The sequence below is a fragment of the Ochotona curzoniae genome, unplaced genomic scaffold (assembly GCF_017591425.1).
Source record: "Ochotona curzoniae isolate NIBS_2020 unplaced genomic scaffold, NIBS_Ocur_1.0 contig_3622, whole genome shotgun sequence".
Taxonomy (NCBI): Eukaryota; Metazoa; Chordata; class Mammalia; order Lagomorpha; family Ochotonidae; genus Ochotona; species Ochotona curzoniae.
In genome coordinates, this window is record NW_024465926.1 from 14,208,692 (window position 1) to 14,224,530 (window position 15,839).

Genomic DNA, 15,839 nt, shown 5'->3' on the forward strand with positions numbered 1-15,839 from the left:
CCCTGCACCATGAGAACTGCTGCTGAGGGCCAGAACAGGGGCGGGCGTGGGGAAGGGGGGAGGCTGTCCACTTTTCAGGGGTTGTGCTGTGGAGGCTGGTCTAACTGCATGGCCCTGGTGGAGAGAGTTCAGGAGAGGGAGTGGCCCATGCAGTCATGGAGAAAGGGCAGGTGGGGGGAGGAGCGATGATGCTCAGACAGAGAACCTGCTAAGCCAAGATGCTGCAGTGAATCTGGCCGTGACGGCCTACGGTTTACGGCTGGAGTCCGAGCTGGAGTCTTTAAAGTTAAGTTTTGAGAGCTTAGATGCTGCAGGGAGAGGGATGGCTGGCAAGGAGGACCAGGGAGGATCAGCCATGAGGTAAGAAACCTAGGCAGGAGGCTGCTGGAAAGGCCAGGCAGTGTGGAGAGTAGGTGTTCATGATGACTGATGGACCATGGCAGGTGCTGCCGGTCAAGGTGAAATCAGCAGTGACCTGGGACAGATCAACTTCTTTTTTTAAAGATTTATTTTTATTGGAAAGTCAGATGTACAGAGAATAGGAGAGACAGAGAGGAAGATTTTCTGTTCACTGATTCACTCCCCCAGTGGCCAAATGGCTGGTGCTGAGCCAATTTGAAGTCAGGAGTGTCTTTTGGGTCTCCCACGTGGGTGCAGGGGTCCCAAGGTTTTGGGGCCATCCTCGACTGCTTTTCCAGGCCACAAGCAGGGAGCTGGATGGGAAGTGGGACTGCTGGGACATGATTAAGTGCCCATATGGGATCCCAGCACATGCAAGGTGATGATTTTAGCTGCTAGGCTACTGCACCATGTCCACAGATCAACTTTTTAAACAGTGATTTCTTTGGAAGGTAATGTGATGGGAGTGGGGAGAAGAGAGGGAGGGAGAGAGATCTTCTGGGCCTGGTGCGGTAGCCTAGTGGCTAAAGTCCTTACCTTGCACGTGCTGGGATCCCATATGAGCACTGATTTGTATCCCAGCTGCTCCACGTCCTTCCAGCTCCCTGCTTGTGGCCTGGGAAAGCAGTTGAGAACAGCGCAAACCTTAGAACCCTGCACCCACATAGGACACCCAGAAGAAGCTTCTGGCTCCTGGCTTTGGATTGGCTCAGCACTGTGGCCTGTTGGGCAGTGAATCAGTGAATGGAAGATCTTTTCCCTCTGTTTCTCCTTCTCTGTGTAAATCTGACTTGCCAATAAAAATAAAGAAATCTTTAAAAGCAAAAAGAGAGACTTTCTACCCACTGGTCTGCTCCCAAAATGGCTGGGGCTGGTCCAGGCTTCAGCCACGAGTGAGAAATCCATTCTGGTCTCCTACATGAGAGGCAGCACCTAAGGACCTGGGCCTTCTTCTGCTGCTTTCCCAGGCACACACCAGGGAGCTGCATTTGGAAAAGGAGCAGCGGGAGTTGAACCAACGCTCCAGTGCAGGATGCTGGGGTGGCAAGCAGCAGCTAACCCACTGAGCCATATTGCTGCCTTGGTCAAATCTATTTTGAGGAGAACAGGGGATATATGCCTAGTTGGGGGTGAATTTAAGATAGAGCAGGGGGCTATTGTGGTGCAGCGGGTTAGGCTGTTGCCTATAATCCCAGCATCCCATGAAAGTGCCAGTGTAAGTTTCAGCTGCTCCACTTCTTACTCAGCTCCCTGCTAACGTGCCTGAGAAAGCAATAGAGGGTGGGCCAAATGCTTGGGCCTCTGTACCCATGTGGGAGACCCAGCTGGGATTTTAGGCTCCTGGCTTTAGCTTGGCCTAGCCCTGAGCTGTTGCCATTTGGAGAGAGAACCAGCAGATGGAAGATCTGTCTCTACGTGTCTGTAATTCTGCCTTTCAAATAAATAAGCCACTCTTTTAAAAAGAGAGAACAGGAAAGAATGGAGGCTGGGTCTAGATGACTGGAGGTCCAGTTCTGCAGAGAAGTGTAGCCAGAGGGAGTTACCAGCTGTGGAGCTGGAGCCAGACAGGTGCGGCCTCAAGAGATGATTTGATTTGGGCAAGAGGGAGCAATAAGAGCCTGTGTTCGTGCTCACAAAAAGAGTCCGGGGGACAGAGAGACAGTGATGGGGGCCAGAGGAGGGACGCTCCCTGGGGTCCTGTGAGCCCCAGCAGCCTCAGGGGACTGAGGTAGAAGTACTTCAGATACGGGCCAGGGGTTCGCTTGCATTTGCTGAAGCTCCCCTCTGCTCCCCAAGAACCAGATCTGATTTCAGCTTTGAATGGATGGTCCAGTGGAGGAAGGGTACCCCGGGTAGGACAGCGTGGGCAAGGAGAGCTGGGCACATGGGCAAGGAAGCTGTGTGTGTTTGGGGAGGTTGAGGCCCCTTCCCCTGTGGCCTATCAAGGTAGTTGAGCCTATGCTATAGCAGTTTTAGAGTGAACCCAGAGATCAAATGCGTGGGTAGGGACCAGTCCTTGCTCTTTGGAGCTTATTGAAGCATCATCCAGGTGGGTGTGTGAGATCCTTCTTCACCCCTCCCCCGCTAGCCTGCCTGGGAGAATGTACTAGAAGAAAGAGATACCGGACTGAGAGGGACGGTTCAGCTGCTCAGAGCTCTGGCTGCCAACCAGCAGACTCCAAGCTCAGTAAGGGCCCAGCTCAGGCAGCATGGAGCTTGGAGCGCTACGGGGCCTGTGGAGCTTCTGGCCACACCCACTTATGCCATGATGCCCTTTTGTGTGTTTAGACGCCGATCCAGTGGGGAGCTGGAGCCACCCGGCTGCATGTGACCATCAGGACAGAATGGTGCTGGACTCAGGGGCTCAGGTGTATGAGCAGGCCCCCACCAGCCCCCCAACGAGCCCCTCATCTTCGCAACCTAGGCTGAAGCCCCCTGAGAGAGATGGGCCATCCCTGTACCCCTGGCCTCAGACCCTGGCCTTGCCCCTTGCTCTTGCTGTCCCCTCAGGACTCCAGCAGCCTCAGTCCAAGCGGCAGCCCTTCTCCAAGCTGCACCTGAGTTCCCGGAGCCACATGTGTCGTAGCGAAAGCACCCACTCTGTAAATAGTGCAGGCCGCCATGGCCGCAGCTCCCAGAGCCAGGCCCCACCCCGACGGGGACGGGACTCCGGTTGGGGTACCCTGAGGCCTGCCGCTTCCTTGCCTCACATTGCTAAGATTCGAAGGGACATGGGCAGCGGTGCCAGCAAGAGTCCTTGCATGTTGGTGGCCCTACGACCCACCAATATGGACCGTGAGCGGGACAAGTTCTTCCAATCCCATTACACCTATAACCCACAGTTTGAGTACCAGGAACCCATGCCCACAGCTGTGTTAGAGAAATACTGTGAGGCTTCAGGACAGTTCATCCATCAGGTGAGTGTAGCCCATACCCCTCCCTTCTGACCCGATCAGCCCATGGCCCTCGCCTGACCAGCTTGCTGTGGCCTCTGTGTGTAGGCAGTTGGCATCATCGAGGCTGTCCTGGAGAAGTTTGGCACCTATGAGCACTTTGAGGCGGCCACAGGGGGTCAGCTGCTGACCAAGTGCCAGATCTGGTCCATTGTGCGCAAATACATGCAGAAAGAGGGCTGTGTGGGGGAGGTGAGTGTGCCCATGCCGGGCTGGGCGGTCCCAGGGCCTCTCTGCACCTGCACAGCTGATGACCCTAGACTGTCTTGCTGCCTTTGCCCTGGTCAGGTGGGAGCTGGCTCTAAGCAGAAGTTTCTAGGCCCCGAAGTGGGGGAAGAGGAGGGGGTCCTGGCCAGGTGGCCAACCAGCCAGGCTCTCCAACCCCAACCCTGCCCACTGGCCCCCCTGGTGTGTGGCTGTGACTCCATGCTTTATTCCCTCCAGGTTGTGGTACAGCTGAGTGAGGACCTGCTGTCCCAGGCAGTGATGATGGTGGAGAACAGTCGGCCCACACTGGCCATCAACCTGACTGGAGCCCGCCAGCACTGGCTGGAGGGCATGCTGCGCCACGAAATAGGTTGGGGGGGACAGGAGCTGGGGTGGGCAGTGGTGGGGCAGAACCCCCCTCCCTTGGTGAGCAGTCACCTCCTCCATCTCTCAGAGGTGGGTCGGAATGTGCCTATCCACTCTATGGGCTCCAGCCTCATCTCTTGCTCCATTTGGGGACTTTTCTCTCTTTCTCTCTGCTCTCCCTTCCTTGGCTGTGCGGGACCACAGGGAGAGCACACAGTGTCCAACCAACCCAGGCAATGCTCAGGCCCCTGGGGATGAAGGAAGGCTGGATCCTGGGGTAACATGGGGCTAGAACTGGCTAGAGGACACACAGCCCAGTTCCCGAGGGCACAGGCTAGGCTGTGGAGGGAGGAGACTACATCATTGTTCTTTTCCGACTGTCCCTCCTCAGCCAGAATCCTGTTGCCATGGGTAAAAGGTGATTTTTGCTGAGGCTATGAGTTTGATTGCCAAAATGATGGGTTCATCCGGGGGTGTGGGGGGTGTGTGTGTGTGTGTGTGTGTCCGGCCCTAAATGTGCGGGGCAGGAGTCACCTGGGGGCCCCAGAAGCGAGTGCACCCTAGGAGGGTCTTCACACTGCCTAGGGCTGGGTGAGTATGGCTGGTCTAGGGCCACAGAAGCCCCCAATGCAAGTCTACATTCGAGCGCGTGAAGATACCAACGTCACCACTAGAGGGTGCACCAGGTGGTGTGCCGGCCGCCCCGCCTAGCGCCGTCTCCCCGCTGCAGGTACCCACTACCTGCGGGGCGTGAACAATGCGCGGCAGCCGTGGCACAACGCCGAGGGCCGGCAGCGGTACGGGCTGCGGCCGGCCAACCCCACGGAGGAGGGCTTGGCCAGCCTGCACAGCGTGCTGTTCCGCAAGCAGCCCTTCCTGTGGCGTGCGGCGCTGCTCTACTACACCATCCATCGCGCCGCGCACATGTCCTTCCGCCAGCTCTTCCAGGACCTGGCGCGCTACGTTCAGGACGCCAACGTGCGCTGGGAGTACTGCGTGCGCGCCAAACGCGGCCAGACTGACACCTCCAAGCCGGGTAGGCCGGGCAGGGGTCTGAGCTATGGGTAGTGGGGGCCGGGGTTGTGGGACTCTGGGGAGAGGATTCAGTGTCTGCTCCCGCGCATGCTCGCGCTCCCAGGCTGCTTCAGCAAGGACCAGGTGTACCTGGACGGCAGTGTGCGCATCTTGCGGCACCGACAGACCATCGACTTTCCACTGCTGACCTCGCTGGGCAAGGTGAGGAACTGCGGCCCATCCTGACCACAGGAGTCCCTGAGCCTCACAGTCGTGCTGGGCTGCGGGCTGGATGCCAGGCCTTCTTGGTGGGAGTGGAGCTGAGGGCAGGAGGTGAAATGCTAATCTGGCATTCAGTAGCAAAGCCTGCAGGTGTGCAGTTACTGCTTTTCAAAAGAGGCTAGGAGGTAGGGCAGTCCCAGGGAATGGGGTGGGCTAGGGCCCAAGCCTCTTTCACTGGACACGAGTGCCAGAATACATGAGTGTATTCTGGAATGAGGAAAGCGAAGCCTATTGGAGGCAATGTGGAACTGGCAGAGTGTGAAGCAAAGGGACAGCAGAGGTGTTGCCTTTAAAAGGTTGTTCCTGGTTGACCGCAGGAAGGCGAATGGGAGTGGCTGAGAGGGGAAGTGAGTGTGGGGGCAGGAGGAGGAGGGCACCTGTGTAGAATGAATGGCGAACCTGACAGGGACCACACCATGAGAGAGGAAGGAGCAGCTGTACCCGGAGTGGGAGAGGGGCTCCTTCTCTGGACCCTGACCGAATCATGGCGAAGAGGGTAGGGCTGACGTGTTGGCAGCCGGGAGTGTGGTGTTGGCTGGGGAAAGCTGGGCTGGAGAAGGGGCTGAGGTTCCATGCCATGGGTGTGATCAGAGTGTGCAAGGAGTCTTGGCCTGAGCCTGTGCCTCCAGGACATAGGCAGTGCATGGGGCAGGGGGATGTCCATGGTGAGCTTGCACCCCACTTCCTGCCTGTAGGTGTCTTATGAGGATGTGGACCACCTGCGGCCCCACGGAGTGCTGGATAACACCCGGGTGCCCCACTTCATGCAGGACTTGGCGCGCTACCGGCAGCAGCTGGAGCATATCATGGCCACCAACCGGCTGGATGAGGCTGAGCTGGGCCGCCTGCTGCCTGACTGATGTGGGTGGACAGTTCTCACACTACCAGGGTGTGGCCCTGGACAGAGGGCACCCCCCCTCCCCCGTCTGGGCAGCTCCCAGAACATGATGCTCTGTTGGTCCTGTGTGTGCTTTTGCAGCCTGAGTGCTTCTTGGGGGTGTTGGTGGTGGGTGGTGGCGGGGAATGTGTGTGACAGGAGCAGGACCATCCTGGGAAGGGGAGTGATCCTGTCAGGTTGTGCGTCCTCTGACACCCTCCCTGGGCCTGAGGCCGGCCTGCCTCCTCTCTCTGTCGAGCAGATAGGGGACCTGGGGCAGAGAGAAACTGAGTGTTGATGAGCATTGGGGTGATCTGAAAGGACAGACTTGTTATTGCATTAGACAACAGTGGGGCTCCAAGGTCCCCCAGCATCTCTCTTCCCTCACCTGGCCCCTCGGTGCTCCTCCAGCGTTTGTGCTGTCTACCTCTTATTGGGACCCGGTTGGGGTTGGGATCCATCTCCTGCAGAGACAGAACCTGGGTGCCTGGGAATGCCCCTCTTCCAAGCCTGAGCTGGGGTTTGCATCCCAGAATCTGGCTCCACCCTGGTCATGCATTTATTCCGTGATGACTTGCTGTACCTCTTGCAGCTGGGGGACACACTCGGTGGTAGACCAGGACACCCCTGGTGGGCATGGACTGTTCTCACGTCTCATGCACGTGTGTACATACACTGAGGTCTGGGCGCTGTGGGTGCAGCCTGGAACTCCACCAGCCCTCCCCGCTCCACACCCCGTCCCTTTGGCCACGACCTCTGCTGCTGACTGGCTGGCTTTGCCTGTGCCGTCACAGCTGGTCTTTGGCAGAGCCTGGCATCCCCTGGGAGCAGCCTCAAGGAAGCCTGAGGGGCATGGCCCTCTTCCTCCAGCCCAGGGCTAACTGTCCCCTGAGCCCACCCTGGGACCAGGAGAAGGGTACAGAGGTGACCCAGCCATCTCACTGCTGTGCTTGGCTTTAGCTTGTTCATCTATAAAACTCACGCAGCGGGAAGGCTCTCATTTAGTTACTCAGTATGCATAGAGCGCTGTGTGTGTCCCTGTGGCCCATCAGAACCCCTTCCCGCCCCCAGGACAGAGGGAAGCTGGATGATTAAAACAGTAATTTCAGTGATGTGTGTGGCTTCTGTCTACTCAGTTCCCTCCTGCCGCCTTATCTAAGCTCACTGCCAAGGGCTCTGAGCTCTGAGGAAGTCTGCCTTGCTTGGGTCCCTGCCCCTGGCTCAGAGCTTCCACAGAATTGCAGGGGCTGGGGTGGGATGGGGGGGGGCACATCACGTCCACCTGGTGAGAAAAGAGACATGGAGAAGGACCCAGACCCTGCTAGGAACCCAAGTCTGGAACCTCCCAGGGTGTGGCTGGGGTTATGGAGAGCAGAACAGAGCTGTGAAATGGGCTGGGAGGGCGTGTGTTTTGGGAGGTGACTCAGGTGTGTACCCCACCACTGCCACCCTCAGTTTGTGGTCAAGCAGCACAACCATGGAGAGAACCCAGGCCGAGGCCGGCTCTGGGGTTTATTCACTGGCAGCTTAGTAGGCCAGCCTGCCCGGCAGCACTCCACGAATCCCAGGCTCTCCCACAGCGTGGGCTACAGCAGGGAGTGGTGGCTCAAAGCTCTGGCCTTCAGGAATCTATACAGGAAGAGGAGGGCGGTCAGTAAGGTGGGGCTCCCACTCCTCCTCCCTGGCCATGCCCACCCTCCTTCCCCTTCCCTCCCAGGCTTTGCTTGTTCGCACCTTCGGACTCCTCTGCCTCCTCTGCCTCCTGGAAGTCGGACTCTGGCTCTGGCTCAGGTTCTGGTTCTGGTTCTGGTTGCAGTTCTGGCTCAGGGTCCAGTTCCGGTCCTGGTTCTGGGTCCAGATTCTCTTCAGCCCCTTCCACTTCTGGCTCTTCTGGGGTCCTGGACTGCACAGTCTCGGATCCCTCAGGATCCCCAGTGTCATCGTGGTCCACCGAAGCTCTGGGCAGCCCTGGGCATAGGGTGCCAGACCCGGGGGCCTCAGGCGTCCAGTGGCCTGGGCATGGGGGATCGTAGCTGCGGTCCCGGTAGCCTGGGATGGGAAGGAGAGGGTTTCAGGGCCCTTGGGAATTCTCCCCAGGACCTCAGCTCAGACCTATGGGGGGAAATACCAGCTCCGTCCTCCCAGCGGCCTGCACCCAGCACTGTGCCCGCTCCCCGGGGGGGGGTCACCCCCGGCGCGCTCACCCGGGCCCACGTGCTGCCAGTCCCAGGCCGGGTCGGGCGCACGCGTAGTTTGCTGGGCACAGCGCAGCAGCTCCTGGCAGGCGGCTTCGCCCTTGCTCTGCACCACCAGCAGCAGGCGGCGCATCCGGCGTTCAGCGTCGGGCAGGGCATCCAGAGCCTCATACTCGGGTCCGGTGAGCACGCCCCGCGCCAGGAGCGCGTCCAGCAGCAGCCCCGAGTCTGCCTGCAGTGTCTCCACTAGGCGTTTGCGCTCCCGGTCGATGGTCTGGGAGGGTCGTTCCTGCGTGTTACCCATGGTGGGGGCTGCAGGAAAGAAACAAGCCGTGCGGGCTGGGGCTGCTCTGCCCCTGACCTTCCACCCAGAGCCCCAGTAAATACTTGAAGATGCGATCTAGCCAGAAGGCCCCGCCCGGAACTTGTCCTGTCTGCCACCGCGGCTGCAGCTGTCCTGACTCCTTCGCAGGCTCCTCCCCCTCGCGTCAGCTGTGGGCGCCTGCCACCTAGGACAAAACAAACCTAGCACTGACCACGATACTGCCTCGCACTCCACTGGCAGTCACGGCCCCTCCAGTCGGTTTCCCCAGTTGCAGTACCCCTGCAGCTTGTCCCCTGCTGCAGTACCTGGGACCCACGGCTCCACATCTCCACACTCTTCCCCTCCCATCCACCCCTGGGTCCCCAGAAAGCAGTGCCCTCCCTGTTCTTCTCACCCAAGTCCACCTGTCTGGGACAGGCTCTACCCTGGTACCCTCACCACCCCCACCCCTGCCTGCCATGTTGCGGCTCTGGCTTGGTTTCCCAGCCCACACTAGTTCCCTGGCATCTGGGCAGAGCGGCCTGAGTCCTCCCTCTGGCCAGCATCTGACATCCCCTGAGACTTGGCTGTCTCTTGCTGCCTGGACCTGACTCCCAGCTGTGTCCTTCTGGATGCTGAAGTGCCCCAGGCTGGGTGCAAGAAGGCCAGCCCCAACTGCTTGCTGAAGGCCCAGCGTTTTCTCTGCAAACTCCTTATTTTGAGCATGTTTACCAAACAGGGGGTGGTTCACTACAAATGAATGCATGGATACTTTTTCCATTTATTGCCAATGTGCTCAGGTGGCTTGGCTCAGCTGGTAAGATCCCTAGCCCTGAAAGGCCAGGAGGTCCAGCCTGGGCCACCCCCTGCTGGGGCTGGACCACCTGGACTCCTCCCATCTCCCCATTGCCTCTGTCCTTGGTGACCCCCCATTACCTGGATCCCAGAGGCTGGGTGTCCTCAGGAGAGAGGATCGAGTCCCATCCTCATCCTGCCTCCCAGGCCTGCCTCGGTATCCCCTGGTGTCACACTCTGGCTCCTGTGGTTGTTTCACACCCCCAGGCCTCCTGTGCCTGCTCCCCTGTGGAGATGCCCACTGTTCCTTTCCCACCATGTTTATGATAAAGGCCACCCCCCATGGCAGGGAGCCTCTGGGACCCCCTGCCTATGGCCAGAGCATCATGATCTTGTCTGTAACTGTCCCCTCTCCCCCAGTGCCTCCCCCTCCAATTCCCCCACCTGTACAGCACAGTGACCTTGGTGACCCCTAGGCTTTCCTGTCACATTTTACAGCTGACCACACAGGCTCAGACTGCGTTGAGGACTGGAATACACAGCTCCAGCCTGAACTGTAATGTAGTTGGCTGTCCACCCCTGAGGAGTCCAGCTGCGTGGTCTGGCTGCTCTAGGTCTATCCCTCTGCCTTGGACAGCCAAGCTCTTGCGTGTTTCCCTTCGCCATTTGGTGCTGGCACTGGCAGAATTCACTGTGTTCCCCCAGCACCTTTGAGCCTTTGCTCATTCTATTCTGCAAGCCTGTTGAGCCCTTTCCTTTGTCCTCCAAGACCCAGATGTTGCCCAGGATCCCAACCTGGTTCCTGCTCCTGTGTTCCCTGAGATGCTGGCTGCTCTCACAGACCCGACATTAACAAGGAGCTCCTGTCCTGATCAATCCTTCAGGAAGGGGTCACAGGCCAGATGTTTGCCTGGGCGCCAGGCGAGCAGCCGGCTTCCTGAGCCCCCGCGCCGCCTCGCTGCACCTGCTGTTTTCTCGCTAGGCAGCCAGGGTCGTGGGAATCAGAGGATGCCTTTGCGCATGTGCGTGCTCCAGGCTGCACTTCACCTCCTTGGCCCCCCAGTCTTGTGGCCGGGCGGGGCTCACAGACCTCCTCGGAGCTCAGCTGCAGGTGGTGAGGCTGCTTCTGCCCAATCTGCTTCCCTTCCCTCCCCTCGCCAGGAGGAGCGGGAGCTCTGGATCCGGCCCGTTTGGGTGTCCCCACTCCCGGGTTGGGCCTCGGTGGAGCGGGCGGGAGATGACGGTGCAGAAAGAGCCCGGCGGGGTGGGGGCGGGGCGGCCAGGGCTGCTGGGAATGGGGGGGGTGTTCCCTCACCCCCACCTCCGTCCGGGCTCCACATGGGGACACCAGGCTGTCCCGGGAGCACGTCCGGGAAGATGAGCTGGGGAGAGGGTAGGTGGGCCCGCACCCCACGCGTCCCGCGCCCACTCTGGATCTGCCAGTTGCCAGGCGCTTTCCTTGTATTCTTGCTTCACCCTCTCTCTCTCAGAAGCCAGGCTCAGAGAAGGGGATGAACTACTCGTGGTCACAGTAAGCCGCATTGCCGTGCTGGGTGTGTCTCTGAGGTGGCTGTGGCCAGAGGGGAGCCCTGGATGTGGGCTCTAAGCAGGAGGGTCCACCCTGTACCCACCATTCCCCAGCACCCCTACCTTCTAGAGACTCATGAAAGCCTGAGGACCTGACTGCTTTTAGGAATGGAAAGCCCTCACATCCCTCCCTCCGCCGCCCCCCACCCTGCCCTTCCTCCCCAGGACTGTACGGAGAGAGGAAAAAAGAGCAGAAACACAGAAAAAAAAATGCAGTTTATGTGTGGGACTTAGGGTGCTGAAGAGAGGCCGGCACGGCAGGGGGGCTTCGCTGACCATCCCCTGCTGCCTCCAGGTGGCGCCATACAGCCAAGAGTGGTGCTGGGCTGTGGACTGGGCACTTAGCCAGCCCAGCTGCATGGACATTCGCTCACGTGGAGGGACTGGCCCCTGGGCCCAGGTAGGAGGTCCGGCCCTCAGGGCTGCTGTAAAGTGTTAGAGCTCCAGGCAAGCTGAGGGCTGGGCCTCCCAGGGCCGCCTGGACGTCCAGCAGGAGTGGGGCCCCCAGAGGGGCCTCCTTCCCTAGGGAAAACAGGGCTGCATTCAGCAGTGGCAATGAGGCGGGTGGCCAGTGGCCATGCCTGCTGCTGTGGAACATTTCTAATCTGCCCATCTCACTTGCCCAGTAGTGAGAAGATAGGGGGCCGGGAGGGAGGCTGTGCTGGGGGGAATCTCCCTGCAAAATAACATCCCCTCCCCAGCCCATCAGAGTAATAACTAGTTCAGCTACGGCCTCCTCCGGGATCCTGGGTCATCCCCGCATTACCTGGGCCGGGAGAACTTAGTGCCTTGACGGCCAGCTCAGTTTCATCCCTCTCTGGACCCAAGGGTGGCATCTAGGGGACAGAACCCCAGAAAGCAGTCAGGGTGGGGAGCTGGGGCACCCCCCCCTGCAGACCTGGGTTGGGCTTACCAGCCAGACACACAAGGGTGAGATGCTACGCCCGACCCCATGCCTACCCCCACCTTCATCTTACCAAGGATAGCTCCATGTCCAAGTCCATCAGGGTCCATTCCCTGCCTTGCAGGCTGGGGCCCAGCACCTGAGGGGAGAGCTCCATGTCAGAGGCTCTCTTCCCCAAACTGGACAGCAGGCTGAATGCTCACAGAGATGGTGTCTCAGGCCCCTGCCCTGCCCTGGGGGTACTCACATCCAGGGGCGCTCCAGGCTCCACGCCCTCGGGAGGGGACCTAAGCAGCAGTGGAGGGAGCAGACTTTCTGGGCTCCGGTCACCCCTTTCCAGGCTCAGAGGTCCCCTGTGCACAGAGAACTGCTGTTGGCCTGCCGTGGCCAGCCCACATTAGGTCCCTGAGGAGTCTGCAAGCATCAGGAATGAAATTCCCACGTTTGGGACAGTGGTGGGATGCCCTTCCCACATTGAGGGGACACTGAGAGTGCCTCTGCCTGGGCCAGGCGGTTTGGGTTAGGGGGCTGGAGGCTAGGGCGACATCTTCCCCCTGTGCAGGCATGTCAACGCCCAGGGTTCTTTGACTTGCGTGTATTTTACAATTATTTCAGTGGACTCATTGCAGTGCAGGTTGCTGGGTCCCACTGTGGTGCAGCTAAGGGACCTGCCTGAGAATGACCTTGGGTGCTGGTGTTCCATGGAACACATGTGGAGGAAGTGAGTTGGTCAGTATTTTGAGATCCCATTGCCCTGTCTCCCCATCAGCCACAAAAGGGTGGACACAGCTGAGAAATCATGTCTGCCCAACGTGGTGCCAACCCACCTGCCCAAGTGGCCTGCCCCCGAGGCTTGGGGCCAAGAAAGGGCTCTGCTCACCTGTCTGGTACCTCCCTGGGACCCCTTGGTTCAGGCTGTTGGGCACTCCTGGGCCCCTCTGGGCTGAAGCTCCCTTTCCCTTCCAGGATGGCCTGTACCACAGCTACGGGCAGCGGTGGGGGGGCTGTCACGCAGAAGTCACACTGGTTTGGGGCCAGGGCCAGCCTGGCCTCGCCATCCCCCCCTGGACTGGCTGGCTCTTCTTTGAGCAGCGCCAGGCCCTTCTCCCTGTACCGGAGAAAAGCTTCAACCAGACCCTGACACTGACCTCTCCCCCTGCCCCCGCCCCTACAGCCCCTGGGCTGCCACAGCCCCTTCCTTCAGGCCCTCTCTGGGACGTGGCAGTGGTCCCTGTGGCTCTTACCTCTCGCCGCTACTGGAGGGTGACAGCCTGGGTCCTTCAGGGGATGGTGCATCTTCTGGGATGTCAGAGATGATGGGGCCCCTGGCCCTGTGTGGGCTGAGGCCCAAGGTGCTCTCTGGCAGGGGCTGAAAAGAGAAGGCTAGACCCAGCCCTTGACCTCTAATCACAGGGAGAGCCAGAGGCTGGCCACAAGCCCATGGGGACCATGTCCAAGGGAAGCTGTTTGAGACAAGCAGCTCTGAGCTGGGGTTAGGGGGAGAAGCGTGCCCCTCACCTTCTCTTCCTTTGAGGGGATTGTGGGTAGGAGCAGGGTCTCCTTCCCCTGCTGTGCCCGAGGTAGGGGTAGGGGGCAGGAGGGAGAAGGCAGCCTACCGACTGGATGAAGTAGGGATCTTGTAGGAGGGCACCTGCAAGGGGGCAGGGGCTGAACTTGGCAGGTGGTGGGCACGCATTCCCTTCATCCAGCATAAGAGACCTGTGCGGGGGATGGGGCCAGGCCAGGGGGCAGGGTCAGCTGCCACCCCCTCTGCCTGCACTTCCCTCCCTCCCTCAGGCCCCAGCAGCACAGTCAGCAGAGCTGAGGCCTGTTGCCAGGGCATCGGTCACATGCTGGAGGTGGAAGGGGCTCCCCCCAGGGAAGGGGGCCCCTTGGGGGCAAAGGGGGAGGGAGGAAGGGAGCCCAGTATGGACTGTCTCACCCCCAGGCCTCCTGATGCTGGCCTGGTTTGAGGGGAGAGGAGGGGGCTGCTGGGGTAAGAATTGGGAGACACCATAGTGGGCATCTAAGAGTGGAGACCTTGGTGGTAGAGCTAGGGGCAAATGCTGGGTGGGCTGAGGAAGCCTTCTGGGCACGTGTGCTGTGGGGGGGACGGTGTCAGCAGGAAGAGCAGACACCCTGACTGGGGGTGTCTGCAGGGGGTAGGGGACCGGTCCTGGAAGGGGCAGGTGTCTCCAGCATCCCAACAGCCTCACTCACAGCTTCCTCTTGGCTCCTGGGTTGCTGGGTGCAGCCTGCAGGGGCCCAAAGAGGCACTGGATCAGCTGAAGAGAAAGCAAAGAGTTAATTTGTGTCATGCCCCCCCAGAGCCTCTACCCCAGCAAGCAGGGAGAGGGCTAAGCCAGGCAGAAGGGTGCGGGTGGGAGGGGCTGGTAAGAGGAGCACCTTGCCAATGACCCGGTGCTGCTGCCCGTGGCTCTGTCGCAGCGTCACCACCTCCCGCCACAAGATCTCGTTCTGCCTGGGGGATGGGGGTGGCAGGGTGCGGTGAACTCTGCAAGTTTGCCAAGTCAATCCCTCCAAGCTCCTCCCCCCCCCAATGGCCAGATTGGGACCAACCAGGTGATAGTTCATGGCTTGACCCATTTGGAGACACCAAGACCCAAGACAGTGAGGAGGGAAGGGCTATCCAGAACTCCCTGGTGGCCAGGATCCCCAAGGACCCCCGCCCCACCCCATCTCTGTGTGCTCTGCGCACTGCCTGAGCTCCCGCAGCCGCGCCTCCGTGCTCTCTTGCACTCCCCGCAAAGCCTGCACTTCTCCTAGCAGCCGGCTCAGGTCCTCGGGGCGCCAACGGCCCTCCTCGCAGCGCAGCGCGGGCACCTGCGGGCAGAGGCACCAACGTTGTGAAAGGCAGACGGCCCCCATCCCACCTGTCGCGACTTGGAGGTGTGACCTACCCCGCCGTCTGCCACCAACCGTCCCCACCTTGCGTCGGACACGCTCCAGGAGCTGCTCGCGGCCACGCACAAAACTCGGGTGCTGGAACTCGACGTGGTCACGCTCGGGTCGGAGCAGGCCTCCCTGCTCGATGCTCACCACCTTGCGAAAACCATCTGCCAGTGGGGCGCATGGTGGGAGGGCGTGAGTCAGGCCTCTGTCCATCTCCGGCGACCCGCCACACCCCCTTCCCCTGGCACTTACACATGTTGAGTTGGCGCACGAAGCTCGCCATGTTGCTGTGCTTGAAATACTGGGGCAGCACTTCCTTGGCGAAGCGGCTCTGGTCGCTTACGAGAAAACTGGTCCCACTCTACCGAGCAGTGCCCCCCCGCCCACCGTATGGGTTGGAGAGGAGACCCGCTGAGAGGTGCCCACCCCCACCTGGTCTGACCCACTGCTCACATTTGTTTACCCGGTTGAGCATGGAGCCAGGCCAGAACCAGCCCTGAGGGACCCCAGGGAGCCCCCCCAACCTGACCCAGCCTCCATTCAGTTCTCAGAAGGGAGGGATAACAGTGGACCCAGCTTCCATTCCTGAGTCCCAGGTCCCCCTATGTGAAGCTAGAGGCAGCCCTGCCCTTCTTCTGGACCTTGCTTCCCAATTGGGTGGGCAGAGAAACAAATGATCTCCAAGAGCCGTAACCCCTCCTCAACTCCAAGGGAAAGCCCCCAAACCCCATCTCTCACATCCCCTCCTGCGTCGCAAAATGGGTGCGGCGGGTGGGGGTCTCTACAGCTCAGTCCCAGGCAGGGGGGCTGGGTTGGCTTGGGTGTTCACTGACATGGAGGGACCCCAGGACAGACCTGAGCGGGGATGTGGGGAGGGGGAGATCGAGGGGCCCCAGCCCTCACCGGGCTCCAGCGGATCAGGTGGTCGGTGCCTGGGTCGCCCACCAGCGCCCATAACTTGCCAAGAAAGGCAGGCACGGGGCTGGGGCCTGGCTCCGTAGGCAGAGCGGCGGGCGCTTCCTGCATGGCGCAGTGGCGGCCC

At 60.3% G+C, this 15,839-nt stretch overlaps 3 protein-coding genes across 6 annotated transcripts; 1 reads left to right on the forward strand and 2 right to left on the reverse strand.

The window, feature by feature from the left end:
* Positions 1 to 2,744: 2,744 nt before the first annotated feature.
* On the forward strand, positions 2,745 to 6,082 carry LOC121157722 (uncharacterized protein KIAA0895-like). Its single transcript, XM_040982069.1, has 6 exons — positions 2,745 to 3,317; positions 3,402 to 3,545; positions 3,798 to 3,930; positions 4,657 to 4,962; positions 5,065 to 5,162; positions 5,918 to 6,082. Exons 1-6 carry the CDS (start codon positions 2,745 to 2,747, stop codon positions 6,080 to 6,082), a joined length of 1,419 nt encoding a protein of 472 aa, XP_040838003.1.
* A 1,496-nt stretch (positions 6,083 to 7,578) lies between these two features.
* LOC121157723 (nucleolar protein 3-like) lies at positions 7,579 to 8,730 on the reverse strand. 2 transcript variants are annotated; one of them, XM_040982070.1, is made up of 3 exons: positions 8,314 to 8,730; positions 7,834 to 8,148; positions 7,579 to 7,728 (listed from the first exon to the last, which is right to left on the reverse strand). In XM_040982070.1, the coding sequence occupies exons 1-3, from the start codon at positions 8,596 to 8,598 to the stop codon at positions 7,627 to 7,629; spliced, it is 702 nt and encodes a 233-aa protein (XP_040838004.1). In that variant the 5' UTR covers positions 8,599 to 8,730; the 3' UTR covers positions 7,579 to 7,626. The 2 variants fall into 2 exon arrangements, with proteins under 2 accessions (XP_040838004.1, XP_040838005.1); XM_040982071.1 differs by having other exon boundaries at positions 8,304 to 8,730.
* A 2,447-nt stretch (positions 8,731 to 11,177) lies between these two features.
* LOC121158009 (heat shock factor protein 4) lies at positions 11,178 to 15,836 on the reverse strand. 3 transcript variants are annotated; one of them, XM_040982553.1, is made up of 13 exons: positions 15,701 to 15,832; positions 15,050 to 15,158; positions 14,834 to 14,961; positions 14,604 to 14,728; positions 14,291 to 14,366; positions 14,105 to 14,169; positions 13,501 to 13,603; positions 13,129 to 13,253; positions 12,765 to 12,992; positions 12,132 to 12,237; positions 11,958 to 12,023; positions 11,747 to 11,816; positions 11,178 to 11,502 (listed from the first exon to the last, which is right to left on the reverse strand). In XM_040982553.1, the coding sequence occupies exons 1-13, from the start codon at positions 15,821 to 15,823 to the stop codon at positions 11,351 to 11,353; spliced, it is 1,476 nt and encodes a 491-aa protein (XP_040838487.1). In that variant the 5' UTR covers positions 15,824 to 15,832; the 3' UTR covers positions 11,178 to 11,350. The 3 variants fall into 3 exon arrangements, with proteins under 3 accessions (XP_040838487.1, XP_040838488.1, XP_040838489.1); XM_040982554.1 differs by having other exon boundaries at positions 12,765 to 12,888; positions 13,129 to 13,267; XM_040982555.1 differs by lacking the exon at positions 15,050 to 15,158 and having other exon boundaries at positions 15,701 to 15,836.
* Between the last annotated feature and the right edge of the window lie 3 nt (positions 15,837 to 15,839).

Coding starts and splice junctions, on each gene's coding strand:
- LOC121157722 (XM_040982069.1), top strand. CDS start 2,745: ATGGTGCTGGACTCAGGGGCTCAGGTGTATGAGCAGGCCCCCACCAGC. Junction 3,318..3,401: donor CAGGACAGTTCATCCATCAG/GTGAGTGTAGCC, acceptor CTCTGTGTGTAG/GCAGTTGGCATCATCGAGGC. Junction 5,163..5,917: donor TGCTGACCTCGCTGGGCAAG/GTGAGGAACTGC, acceptor TCCTGCCTGTAG/GTGTCTTATGAGGATGTGGA.
- LOC121157723 (XM_040982070.1), bottom strand. CDS start 8,598: ATGGGTAACACGCAGGAACGACCCTCCCAGACCATCGACCGGGAGCGC. Junction 8,149..8,313: donor CGGCCTGGGACTGGCAGCAC/GTGGGCCCGGGT, acceptor TTCCCATCCCAG/GCTACCGGGACCGCAGCTAC. Junction 7,729..7,833: donor GGAGGCAGAGGAGTCCGAAG/GTGCGAACAAGC, acceptor CTTCCTGTATAG/ATTCCTGAAGGCCAGAGCTT.
- LOC121158009 (XM_040982553.1), bottom strand. CDS start 15,823: ATGCAGGAAGCGCCCGCCGCTCTGCCTACGGAGCCAGGCCCCAGCCCC. Junction 14,367..14,603: donor CGGCTGCGGGAGCTCAGGCA/GTGCGCAGAGCA, acceptor CCCATCCCCCAG/GCAGAACGAGATCTTGTGGC. Junction 13,604..14,104: donor CCAGGAGCCAAGAGGAAGCT/GTGAGTGAGGCT, acceptor TCCCCCGCACAG/GTCTCTTATGCTGGATGAAG.